The sequence below is a fragment of the Trachymyrmex septentrionalis genome, unplaced genomic scaffold (assembly GCF_001594115.1).
Source record: "Trachymyrmex septentrionalis isolate Tsep2-gDNA-1 unplaced genomic scaffold, Tsep1.0 scaffold70, whole genome shotgun sequence".
In the NCBI taxonomy this organism is placed as follows: Eukaryota; Metazoa; Arthropoda; class Insecta; order Hymenoptera; family Formicidae; genus Trachymyrmex; species Trachymyrmex septentrionalis.
Window position 1 is genome coordinate 432,279 of NW_017305885.1, and position 13,936 is coordinate 446,214.

At 28.8% G+C, this 13,936-nt stretch overlaps 1 protein-coding gene across 2 annotated transcripts in view; it reads right to left on the reverse strand.

Moving 5' to 3' along the window:
* LOC108753702 (potassium voltage-gated channel protein eag) overlaps window positions 1-13,936 on the reverse strand; it is a 60,200-nt gene that overhangs the window by 24,532 nt on the left and 21,732 nt on the right. For both annotated transcript variants that reach the window (XM_018495550.1, XM_018495549.1), the window contains exon 2: window positions 3,417-3,517. In XM_018495550.1, coding sequence (XP_018351052.1) covers window positions 3,417-3,517 — 101 coding nt within the window. The remainder of the gene's footprint in view (window positions 1-3,416; window positions 3,518-13,936) is intronic.

A 13,936-nucleotide genomic window follows, 5' to 3' on the forward strand; every position in this document is an offset into this window, starting at 1 on the left:
ATAATACGAAATAATACGAATTTTTAAGTTCGTAAAAATAGAGTATCTGTTATTCGAATTTTGTTCATATTATCACGCGTTTAAAGATAATTTATGTGAAAAAAATAGGCAGTCAAAAGTGCAATTATGAGAGTTATACTATTGTAACTGGAAATTTAATGGATAAATCATTTTCACATAAATAATTATTTTCTCAATCAACAATATTATTGTTCAAACTTGTGTATGTATAATATGAAAATTATGTAATGTATAATTCAGTACTATCGATTCGCACATTAAACGTTGTAAACAGAAGTCATTGTGAATAAAGCGTTTCTTTAAATAGCGATCTCATGGATCAATATTGTCGATAAAGGTTGATCCGATATGTTATCAAATGTCGACGAAAGCGAGAAACGGTTCGTGCAGGCTATCGAGCATAGGTGATATCGTATTTTTCGACCTCGAAACAGATTTATTAATCCCGTAGTGCTGACCTTTAAATCTTGTGGTTTGCAGACGCAACAGGAATGAAATAACTTGATCCCAATCAAATCCGTGCTTGTGTTTTTAAATGGACGCAATTTTTTTATACGGCACGATTTTTTAATTGCACGCAATTTTATGAAGTTGTGTAAAAAGAATGACATTCAAAGAAACAATACCCGCTTAATTCGTAAAGTGGCAAAAACTTTTAATAGACCAAAATATGGAACTTTTGCAATTTATTTCTGCGCCTTCAACTTTATCAATAAACTGACACATTAAAGAGATTTCTTTTAAACGCTATATTGAAATATATTTTGCTCCAGCCATATCTGTTTTACTCGTATCTACCGTTTCAACATTCGTAGCATGCAGATGTGCGATAAAATGGCACGAAATAGCACATATTTCTTGTAGGCAGTAACAGTCCATTGTGTTAGCTATACTTTTTCATATGCTTTCCACATTTATAATAAAATAAGATACACTTTTGTAAATGAACAAATAAAAAAAAAAGCACAGACGTAATATTGTTAATTGATATACGTAATATTGTTGAGTAAATATAGGGACATGATTTTAAAGAATTTCATTTGGAGATTTTCTAAATGAAGAAATGAATTCTACAATTGCACGGTTATATATTAATCCGATTATGTCTTGGAGACAATTGAAGATAATAAGACTAAAAACGTAATTTTCTTTAATAATATTGCTTGACTACGTAAGCAGAATTGAGACAACTAACAAACAAAAGAGTCACTAATACAACGGATTTTTATTCCAGTTGCCAAGCAAAATTATTATTTCTTAAAAAGAAACTGATTAATTATACAAAAAAGGAGCTTTAAAACTATTTAATTCGCCCAATAATTATTTGTGCATTCAAGCGCCTGTTTTTATTTTTCATGTAAAATAATAATATAATGTATTCGTTATGCAAGATACTCGACCGAGACCAAAAATGCGCGAAATGTACTCTTCGCCATCATTTTCGTTCTTCATCCTGTAAACCTTCCACGAAAGCATCCTCAATCCGGTTTCCAGTAATGGAGTTTGCAAACCCCAAATCCATGTATCTTCTCAAACAATAGGATTGGAACACTAGGAGTCTTACAGAAACGAAGTGGTTACAGCTTGTGCTACTACGTCGTCACTTTGGTTGAGACTCCAGAACACAGTTAGTCCAGTCATTCGAATCAAATAATTCAAGATGTCCAATGTAAGTGTGAAAAGCTATTTTTGGGTGATTTTCTACTATTAGTTTACGAGTTTTATTTAACAAGATTTTATTTTTCTTACATCCTGATGTTTATCCTTTGCATATAATTGTTTTATAACTATGTTTCATAGAAAATTTGTTTCGCTTTGGATCTTTGTTAAATTTATATATATATATATTCAAGTAAATCCTTTAAAACTGTAGCAAATATAATGCATTTAAATGTGGATGTAATATAAAGGAGATAATCAGTAAATAAGGAAAAATTAGGATATAAGAATGAATAATAATAATTTTAATTATATAATAATATATAATTTTCTCCCTCTCCGTCGTATATTCGATGTTTATAGCAAAATTCTAGTTGTTTTAGTTATTCATACAACGTACCAATTATTATTTTTTTATTCGTGTAAATTTTGAGATTCTGTATAACAATAATAGTAAATATCCAGCAATGCATAAAATAAACAACAAATTACTAAATTCAGAGAGAAGATCGTTAAGTGAATGATCAATTAAGTTAAATTAGCTATTAATTAATCTTTAGCTAAAAAGTTCGATATCAGAGTCGACTTCTTGCCTCGCACATAACCTTCTGATCTTTTATCCTTATGCATGACTGTAATAAATTAATGTCGATGAATAAACCCGCTAATCGCTAAATCCCGTTATCCGCTCGCCACTTGCACTAGTCTCGTTAAGAGTCTTTAAAGAGTGAAAAATGACAAAGGATAAGCAAACCACTGCTCATAGTGTACTGTATTGCCAGGTAAATATCAAAGGATATTCCGGAATATTATATATCGACAATGTTATGTATATATTATTTATTGGATTTTTACCAAAGTAAACAGCTCTTAGAGAAGATTCGATATAAACGCGTAACAACGTCAATGCCTGTTGATTCCAATTGCATAATTTAAGAAAAGAAATTTAACATGCATAAAGCACACATATCAAATTATACACACATTATATTAGTAATAATTCGTTTCCAAATATAGTCAAATTAATCAACAAGTGTATTACTGAGGAACAGTAATATACTTGTTATTGATCAGCTTTTTAAATAAAGCTTTTTCTAAAAATGTGTATTAAAACAAATCGGTAAGTAAAATCATTTTTAATATAATTGTAATATGTAAATTATTATATATTATATATTATATATTATATAGGTTGGTAACTCTGAAAGATTAAAAATTAATTAAAAAAAAATTATGATACGCTGATAATCTACAAATCCTTTAGCTATTCTAAAAGGTAATTCCTTATAATAAATCAAGACGAACACTTTATATAATATATAATTATATAAAGTTTTTTTGATTTACTATGAGGACTAATCCTTAAAATCTTTTAGAGTATTTAACTATCATCCTGTATAATAATCTTATTTAAATATTGAAATTATTACAGAAAATCAATATTTAGATAATCCATGTTCAGATAATTGGCGGTCTCTTGTATCGAATAAATTAAATGAATATCTGGCAAATTAAATTTTGTGACGCTTGACATATATAATTAACTAATTAATTAATTAACATTATCGCAATGTTTAAATTTTACGAGTAAAGTTATTCATTTTCATGCAATGTGTCATGTAAATACAATTATACGAAAATACTAACGCAATAATATTGGTGAGGATGAAAAGATTGAAGAAAACACAAATGAAATATCGTAAACACAAATATAATATCAAATAACGTACTCGTACCTCTGCACGATTGTAGCCGGAGATCTTGACGAAGCTTTCGTTGCAATAGACGATGGGAAAGTCGACGATCTGGGCGTTTGCTAGTAGAAAACTGCTGTCAGCTGTGAACAGAAAGAAAAAATGAAGTATTATCCTTCTGCAGTATAATAAAACGTGACATGAAAACATACATTTCTCCTCATCTCGCTTTTCCTCTTTGAATCAGATTTTGAATCAGTATCTTTTATTCACGATTTTCTCGTACTGTTTAACTCTTATACATACACATATTACTGTCAATCTTACGTCAAAAGGATGTGATTTTCGAATTATTGCCATGAATGAGTTAAACATAACTCTTCATCAATCATCAAAAGTGAACTAATTTAAGTTTCATAGAAAATCATCAAAAACATCATATCTAAAAAAAGTGAATTTTTTAAGAGTTGTAAAATGAAAATGATAAAAATGATCACGTTAAAAATATATGTAGAATCTTTTTGTTGATATCATTTTATTGATATTATTTGATTAATTATTTAAAAATGTTCTGTCAAAGAATTAGTTTTTTCCTCTTTTTTAGAATTAGTTTTTTCATCTTTTCTTAATTTTTTTTAGTTGTCACTTTTAAGCTAAGGAGGCAAATTATCTATCACATTTCTTTTTATTTTAATATTTTATTTTAATATATTCTAAAAATTGTGCGATTTTATACTAAATGAACTTCTTCAATATTATATTGTGAATATAATGAAATGTTCGTGATGGGACAGATCTCTCTTTCTATCTCTCTCTTTCTTGTATAAATCTATATTACTTAGCTAATGGGTGTCCCACAAGTTTTTCAACGTGCGCTAGAGTCCATTTAAAGTTTCTCGATAAATTATAAGCAAGAATTAACAACGGAGATACAGCGTGCTCGGATCCAACGGATTTTCGTGAAAACAGAGCAGGACGAAGAATGTAAAGCGAGCCATGCTTTACCGTACTTATCTAATTAGTCGTATAATTAACGTTTAATGAGCATCGATTTATTTGCCAATAACAATAAGAGCTCAATATTTAAAACGGCGAAAATCGTATTTTCTATCAAGGAAAAATTTCTTATTTTACATATTAATAATAAAACGCACAATAAAATAACGATCTATATGACGACGATAATTAATCATGTCAACTTATCAATAATAGCTATGATATGATATTAACTTATTGATAATTATAGTTATATATATTTATAGTAGACTTATTAATAATAGCTTATCACAGCACAGTTAAATCAGCCAATGTTAGTATCTCTGTATCCATATCATGCAACAATTACAATTGTTATCAATAATTTTTATCACACTTAAGGTAAGTACGTATAAGTATTTTTTGCGGATGAAAAAAATGTTTGATAATAGTGATTAGATGATGCTATTTCAATTCGCAAATGCTCACTTACGATATGAATGCATTAGTAAGTTTCATAAAATTTAAAATATTGTATTACGACGCGGGAATTTGAGAGCAATGCAAAAAGAATTGTGACATCGAATAAGGACACGATCGTTATTTCACCAGGGTATCTTGAATTTTAAACAAAGACAATTGTCTAACAATCTGGCTATATAAAACACGGATATTCATTCGCTAATGGTCATACAGTCAACATCGTCGCAATCTACAAAAAACGACTATTAAACAACGAATATATTAAGCAAGAGTTTTACGTTTCAATTTTATAATGTATGTATCAGTGAATATTGAAATAAAATTGGAAATTATACAAGATAAAGACATATATAAGCCACTCTTTTCCCCTTTTTATAAGTAATTAATTGTAAATGATAATATATTCGAATTATATTATAGCATTGGTTTACAACGTTGAGTTCAGTTAATATGCATATAATATTGTATGGAGAATTAAGTAATAATAATTAAATATCAATCATAGAATATTATTAATTTAATTAATACCATGTATTATTATGATTTCACGAAATAAACCAATCTTTAGGACGATTCAAACTTCCTAATCAAAACTTTAAACAATATTACTACAACAAAAAATATCGAATCAATAATAAAAAAAGAAATCTTTCATTGATCGTTAATGAACATCGTATGGCAAAGTTTCAAAAAGGAAATAAGTTAGTTAAGTAATAAATATGAACTTGTCTAAATTTCTCCTCTCGAGGCTGTATTTTTATCCGTCGCTCCCATTCTTTATCAGGTTCTCTCACAGGGAGTCGGATGCACTCTTCCGAGCGTATGATCTCTGAAGTAGATCCTGTTGCATTCAATGCATATATTGTTCCTATATATATAGATATATGCGTCTATTGTATGTGTGTATGCGTATATGTGTGTGATGTACCGGGTGTGCCCGCAACATTCGCAACATGAGCTGCTTGAAGCTTTCAACGATTCTATGGAGAGCTTTCGAAAGGATACTCGATCAAAAGTACCTCCTTGTAACATCGTCGACCTATTCTCGCTTTCCCTCACCTATCTTCTTCCTTACTATCGGAACGAGAATTCTCAATGAGATTTAGTTAGTCGCATTAACATAGATTTAATGCGGTGCAGTCATTCGACGTGCAAAAAGAAATATCCACTGAAATAATTTATTGCTATAATCTTAGAAGATATTACTAAGATTAAAACTGTTTATTTAACAGACGTATTGTTTACTATTAGTTTAAATAATAAGTTATTCAATAAGTCAATTATTTAATATAATGTAATGTATAAAAAACATTAAACTCATGAATATATACATATATACATATATATATATATATTCACAAAACAAATTTTACTTTATATATATATATATGTATATGTATAACATAGATTGTGTATAAATTAATATTTGTGTTTACTTATTTCTTCACAGAATTTATTCGTTTAATATATAGATATTTATATACGTCCATAGCGAAAAATTTGCACTTTATACTAAATCACAATTCTGATACACAATACAAAATGCACGTATTCAACAAATAACACTAATAAATAATTATTTAAACAGTTAATCTTATATATGTTATACCGAATCTTCTTAAAAAAATGATATTTTTTCTTTAAAACTTACCATTTTCAGTTAAAAAGTTTTACAATAAAAGTTAAGGACTCCGATTTATTGGCGTAAATTCTTTTAGAATCACCAAATAATCATAGTTCATTGTAATTACAAACTGTAGGTGATAGATTGTTTTTTCGCTGCTGGTTTGTAATTAATGGTTTGTAATAACCGGTAGTCGCTATGTTTTATCGTCGCGCTGCAAATATTTTCTTCCAGATCGTGTAAATAAAGGTATATAAAGTAATTTTCTCCTAATAATGTATGCATAAACGCAAATGTTTTAAATGGAATGTTTTATTAATACTTATGTGAAGGAAAATATGTTTATGGAAGTTACGTTTTATATACATATATATATTCCTTCCCTCCCTTTCTTTCTCTCTCTCTCTCTCTCTCTCTCTCTCTCTCTCTCTCTCTCTCTCTCTCTCTCGCTCTCAAACTATTATTGATGTCCTTTCAATATCAGTGAGGCTGAAATCAGACTACGCATTGAAGATTGAGATTGAAAATTGAAATTTGAAATTTGATCAATGAGGACAAAAAAATTTTAGCCTTTTTGTTTTGATTGGTCAAATTTCGATCTTTTAATCTTCAATCTCAATCTTCAATGCATAGTCTGATAGGCATATAGCCTAAGCATGATTATTTTCAATTATAGTTTAAATTATAAATTGCATTTATGCTTTATTTCGTAATGCACGAGAGGTAATGCGATCTCGCAACTTTATTTTTAAGTTACATTTATACTTAATAATCTTGTGTGATCGATACTCGTTCCATCGGTGAGTAAATAAATCATCATTACTTCAGAGCACATAGACAAAGAAACAAAGATTAGCTGCGAATACTCGTGATGCATTAAACATGAGAATGCATTTCCGTAGCAGTGTATGTGTGGTAAATTTCGATGTAACGAGAGCCTGATTGCTATATATAGTCAATAATCACCGCATATAGCTATAGCAGTAATAATTAGTAAATGTGTAAAGAACTTTACCCATTTATTAATTAATAGCTTATACTAGTAATATATACATAAAGCTGTTGCATGTGCAATAGTATTATTTTGAGGTCTATGTACACAGGTGCCTCTAGAAGTGCAGCGATCTGTGCTAGAATATATAATCTCTCTCTCTCTCTCTCTCTCTCTCTCTCTCTCTCTCATTGAGCTTTACGGAAATTATTACTATATCTAATTTATTGCTTCACGTCGCCAATTCCCATTAAACCTATATTGGAAAGAGACATTTACGGTTCGGAAATCTGTGGAAAACGTACTATCGTACTTCAGAGAGAATTTGGTTGTTGAACAATACTATTATATTTTCTATTTATTATCGTCAGTATTTATTGAATTGGTGTGATTCTTTCAAGCATAAATATAAGAGTTTGCCTTGTTCCGATCGGAATTATATTCACACCGACAAGTAATGTTCAGATCAATCGAAGTTTACATTGGAAGAGCTCCAATGATGAAAAATATTCATAATTCGAATGTGGTCATTCCTTTTAGTAGTGACGTTACGCCATCCACGTAAACGCCGACGCAAGTCATGGACGTGAATCGGAAATGCTTTTAATGGACTTTTCTACTTAGAGGCCAATGAAATGCAACCGATATCTTTCCTTCTTTCTATAAAGCCGTATCCTTCACTTGAATATTGGATCGAGATGAAAAAAAATGCAGAGAGAGAGAGAGAGAGAGAGAGAGAGAGGTGTGGGTGTATAAAACAAAGTGACACAAAAAATTAGAGGACATTCTAGACTATTTGAAACACTTTTCCTCTACAAATAAAGTTTACATTAGTGACAAATTGGAATAAAGAAGGATCTTTACAGTAATTTTTGTACCAATATATAAAAAATTATTTTGTAATATATCAAATACACTGTTCATGTAAAAAGTAAAACATTATTGCTGCACTTTCAAAAAATAATTTAAGAAATAATCTTAAGAAATAAAAAGGAATATTTGAAAATATACGGAAGTCAGATAAGACGATGAATTAAAATGGTTGCAATCTTACAATCGATCGATCAGATTGTCGACGTAGTTATAATTGAACTTTACGACGCATGTTACTTTCACGCAATATGATATATGATATACGTAGTTTAGCATTTTTATTAGGTATTTTACATATGAATGAATTATAAGAATTTATTAAGAGAAAAAACTAAGATGTGAAATACAATATCTCTTTTTTTCTGTTTAGAGTTATATTATGTGTTTTATTTTTGTGCTAACTCCATTTGAATTACGTCCGGCAATATGTAAAATTTTTACGTGTAATTATAGACATTAAAACATTTTATTTTCGAAAGGAAAAGAGACAGAGAAAGAAAGAAAGAGACAAATAGAAAGAGCGCAGAAAAATTGCGGAGCTAGGGCGGACGATTTCAGACCAATTAATGCTGCTACGATCCAGAGAGGAAGTTAATTGAGACGAATGATACGACGAAGAGAATCGAAATTCGCTGTGAACCACTTCGGACCAGGCAGATCGATGAAATGCATTAAAAAGATTTAGATTACTAAATCTATGGATAGTGATTCAAAACTCCGACGCCATCGCGTCGAGCAACTTTCGAGCATGAAATAAATTTTAAAAGGAACAGAGAGTTTTCAAAGAATTAAAGAAGTAACGAGGTAATGGCACAAAAATGTTCAAAAGGCCTTTGAAACATTCTATTACCTTCGAGCGCTATATGGCTGCGATGAACTATTTTTGTTAATTATTATGTTGACAAAGAATTTATTTCGTGATTTATATTAACCTCTTTCGGTAAAATATCTCGTATAATTCAGTCATTTGTACTTTTAAGAAAGAAAAAAATATTAAAAAAGAAATGAGTATATTTAGTACAAAAATTAAAATTTATTTAAAAATTTCATATAAAGTTTATCGTATTTTAAACGTTAAAAATATTATTAATGTTATAAAAAACATAAAAGAATTAGTATATGTTAAAAATCAAAAGTTTTTTTGTTTAGTTTTTATTTTAAAGTTAAAACGATGTCTCAACAACACAGTTTACCTTTTTATGAAAAATAATTTATGAAAAATAAAATAAAATAAAATAAAAATATATATATATATTGAAAAAAATAGTAACTATATCAAACATTTTATTAACATTATTTTACCCAATATTTAACTATTATTAACTATTATTAAACTGTTTCTTCAATGTATTTTAGGCGCTAGATTAATCTTATTCTCGCGTAGTTACTTTAATGTAGAAATAATGTGCGCGTGAATATCCATTCGATACTAACGCTTTATGAGCAAATGGCAGAACATGATACCAATCCATTAGTAACACTGTTCGATAAAAGTATCCAATGTATAGCTATTAGATTTTCTAGCCTTCTTCTCTCGCCATTACTCGGCACATGCATAAGATAAAATACAACGTCTTTCAGAATTTCTTGGTCATACTGGGCAGAGAAATTTTCGTACATGTCACTATAATCTGTATTTGTATGAGCCATTAATCTACAATAACTTCCGTCGTAATCTTCTTATAAATCTGAAAACAAATTTGTGTGCCTGTGATAGCCAGTTGCCCTTTTCAATTCTAAAGACACACGTATCTCAATAAAATATACACACATAAATTCTCTTCCTTTTGGATGAGATGGATTACGAAGCAGTTTTAGAAGCTTTTTCACTGCAAGATTTCTTTTCAGAATATCATTTATTGAACAAATGTTACAGAAAAATATGTAAAAACACATCATAAAATGTACATGTATTAAAATTAAGCAAAGTTTCGTGTTAGCTTAGAGTTGTTTAATAAAAGAGCTATTTAACAAAATCTATTTATCAAAAACAGAGAAACTAATATCATTTGTCTTAACTAACGGTTGACAGAAAATATATATTACAATAAACAAATAAAAGAAAAATAAGGAAAAATATATCAATTCTAAGTCTTCAATCTCAATGTAATTTTTAAGAAAGATATACATTTCATTTCGGCAATAACCATATTTTGTGATTTTTATAGAGAAATACTACATCCGCAAATTTCTCGTTAGGACGATGTATCGTATTGCAACGTATATTAGATTCCACGAAAACATATACTATGCAAGCTTTAAGATAAATTCCGATGAAACCACAATAACAAGCGCCAAGACAATCGGGCAGTATTACAAGATTTAAAGTACGAACAAGACTTGCTTCTGCATTACTGGAAAAATTGCGTGATACTTTGGCCAACAATCTCGAATCCATTTGTAGTTTTGTGAAATGTCATAGCATATAAACACGTACGACAAATTGTAGTACTATCTTGTCCTTTGGGAAATACATATTATCAAATAGTTGAATTGACTTGGCGCACAGTTTTTTCCAAGTAAATTTTTATTACTTAACATATGGAAAATTTATTACGTGGGAATATCCAATATTTCAGTGAAAAAAATGATAAATTCCATTAGTCACGAAAACCTAACTTCGCGTTTCTAACATTAATATAGTAAATCAGATAATTTACAGTGATTTAAACAAATACACAATCAACTAGCTGGAATAATCTCTTGATCGGTTTGCCCTTTTTTATGGTCGCTTTTGCGTAGCATAATACTGTTTGAACTTTGAACTTCGGACCGCTTTACCTCAAGATAAATCAAATTAATGAATAAAATATATATAATGAATAATAAATATATATGAATAAAATATATATATATGTTACACAAAATATTATATGAATCTTGCTCAGGGACGGGAACAGTGGCGGGATTTGGTATTTGCGGCAATGAGCTTTCGAGTTCCTAACGCCTAATAGTAATAATAATATATATGTTACTTCATTATAAATAAATGCTAAATGTATTCTAATGTCGCAATATTAGAAAAATGTTATTGAAAAATTAATAATTTACAATCAAGAATTTATAAATAATTATTAAATATTAACTTATGTTTCTATATTATTATTACAATTTCGGTAGAAAATACGCAAATTTCGATAAAAATATTTTGAAATATTATTTGATCTTACTTTTATTTGAATTTTATTGTTTAAAACTCGCACAAAGTTTTGTCCAGATATATACCATGCTACGATCTTAGAAAAGAAAAGATTTCTTTCCTATCTCAGCGCTGAATATTACATTGTCTTAAGGGATTGTGAGATATTTTATATTAACTTTCTATCCAACTTACAACTACATTTTCTTCCAAGAAAAATTTATTTCATAGTACTCTGTATTGACCAAGAGTTCGATAACTAAAAGAACATATTTAATATATAATAAAAATATCACATATAAAAAGTACTTAGAAATTAAGTAACAAGATTAATCACAAAAATAAATTGTTAAAAAATTATAGCAGAAATTACAGGTAGTAGATTGCGTTTGATTTTTTTACGAATGTGTGGAACTAATTTACACATTCTGAAGAGAATGTGTGAATTAGTTTCATAAATCGATCGAAGTAATTTCTTAATTGCAATTAAAAAAGATCGCATAAAGGAACCACATTTATAACGCCCACTTAAAATGCCGCGCAAAAGGCCAGATAGTGTTAACCCTATCAAGAAAGTAATCGTTATTTCATGGTTCTAACGACCGCTTATGTACATAAGTTATTTATCGCTTATGTATTATATGAATTATCTATCATTTGAGCTAGGTGCATAAGTGTGACATTCTAATTCATAGCAACGACAATATCATTATGATGCAGCGTTTGTAGCAATTTTTCTGATATGCTTAAAACTGAACATTAACTATTTTGACTAATACAAATATCACTTCCAAATTAAAGTCTACTTATATCACAAGTCCACTTATAGTCTATTAATAAGCCATTATTATGTACTTTCTATTTTTTAATAATGATAAATGATACTTCGTGCAAATTTGTTTTTTAATCTTATAAAATATTAAACCGTTAAAGCGGGGCTGCACCAACGTTACTTTGATTTTAAGCAAGACTTAAAACTCTTTCTGTCTCGTTTTAAAGCGAAAGAGAGACAGAGAGAGTTTTTAAGCCTTGCTTAAAGTCAAAGTAACGTTGGTGAAATGAGCCTAAGAAAGTTAAACCACAAAATAAAATACAAAAGCTTAAACTTAAATGTTATATGTTACAACACATATTATCAAATTTATCAATAATATAATAATTACAGCAGCTTCAAATTTTATGTAATCAATACAAAGTATTAGATTTATAAATTGAATTAATAATAATAATAACAATAATAATAATAATTTCATTGAGTACAGTGGTTAACATCAGAAAACAATAATACATGATATCAAAACAGTTAATCCTTATATATAATTATTTTAGTACTTCAAACGCATCAATCCGACTGCCACTAACCTCATGCTAATCTTGCTCTTTATTGTGTGAAAAAAATGCGCGCCAATCTTAGTAGCTGATTGTTAAGAAAGACGGCAGGAACACTCTTCAGAAAACAATTACGCACGTAGTAATCGTGTTTGATGGTCGACAGCAAGTAAGGTCAGGCCGACCTTACTTAATCTTGATTCGCACGCGAGTAATTCTCGCGACCGAAGTTAGATCAGGTCAAGGTGCAACCAGTATACTTGCACGCGCTTACAGTTGTTCTTAACATATGACAGCTAAGTTTTTACATTGCGCTGGACAAATCTCGGCTCGCGTCCGCAACTCTCAAGTATTCAAAAGTCTTTACGATTAGTATCAAGATAAACTTGACATGGTAGTTCGTGACACTTCAGCGAATGAATTGTTTGATCTGAAGGACATCATTATGTGAAATCAAATTTTTGAAAAAATTGAGAAAGATATTGTAAAGTTTTATTCATAAATAAAAATTTTTGAAATCTACAAACTATTACAATATTGTACAAAAAGTATAACAATATTGTACTTTTATCCATCTCGAATCCATGTCATAGCATAAATTTTTATTTAAGATGCGCTTGTATTTGGGAATAAATTCATGTACACTTTAAGCTGCATTAAAATATATGCGTGGAAAAAAATATCAATTTCCTATATATATGTAGATCTGTTTCTATGATTTTGATTATGCGGTACAATCGCGTTATTTTATAACAAATTAAAACAATTTAAAAATATTAGATCTTTTAATATAATTTGTGTGTGTGTGTGTGTGTGTGTGTGTGTGTGTGTGTGTGGTGATTAGATATAATCAATTTTAATATAAAAAATGAATTAATTTAATGTCGCAATGCAAAAACAGGCCAATTAAAAACGTTCGATAATGTTGAATAATTAATTAATTCAGAAATTCACATTCAGAAATATTTATTTAAATAAATATTCATGTACATATGTTAATATTATTTTTGAATAAATATTATTTCGCATAATATTAGTGAACTTTCTTCAAATATATATTCATATATACATATCGCCTCGTTCAAGTTAGTAATAACATTACTTATTAATAAATATATAAAAATACGCGAGTATATATATATATATAT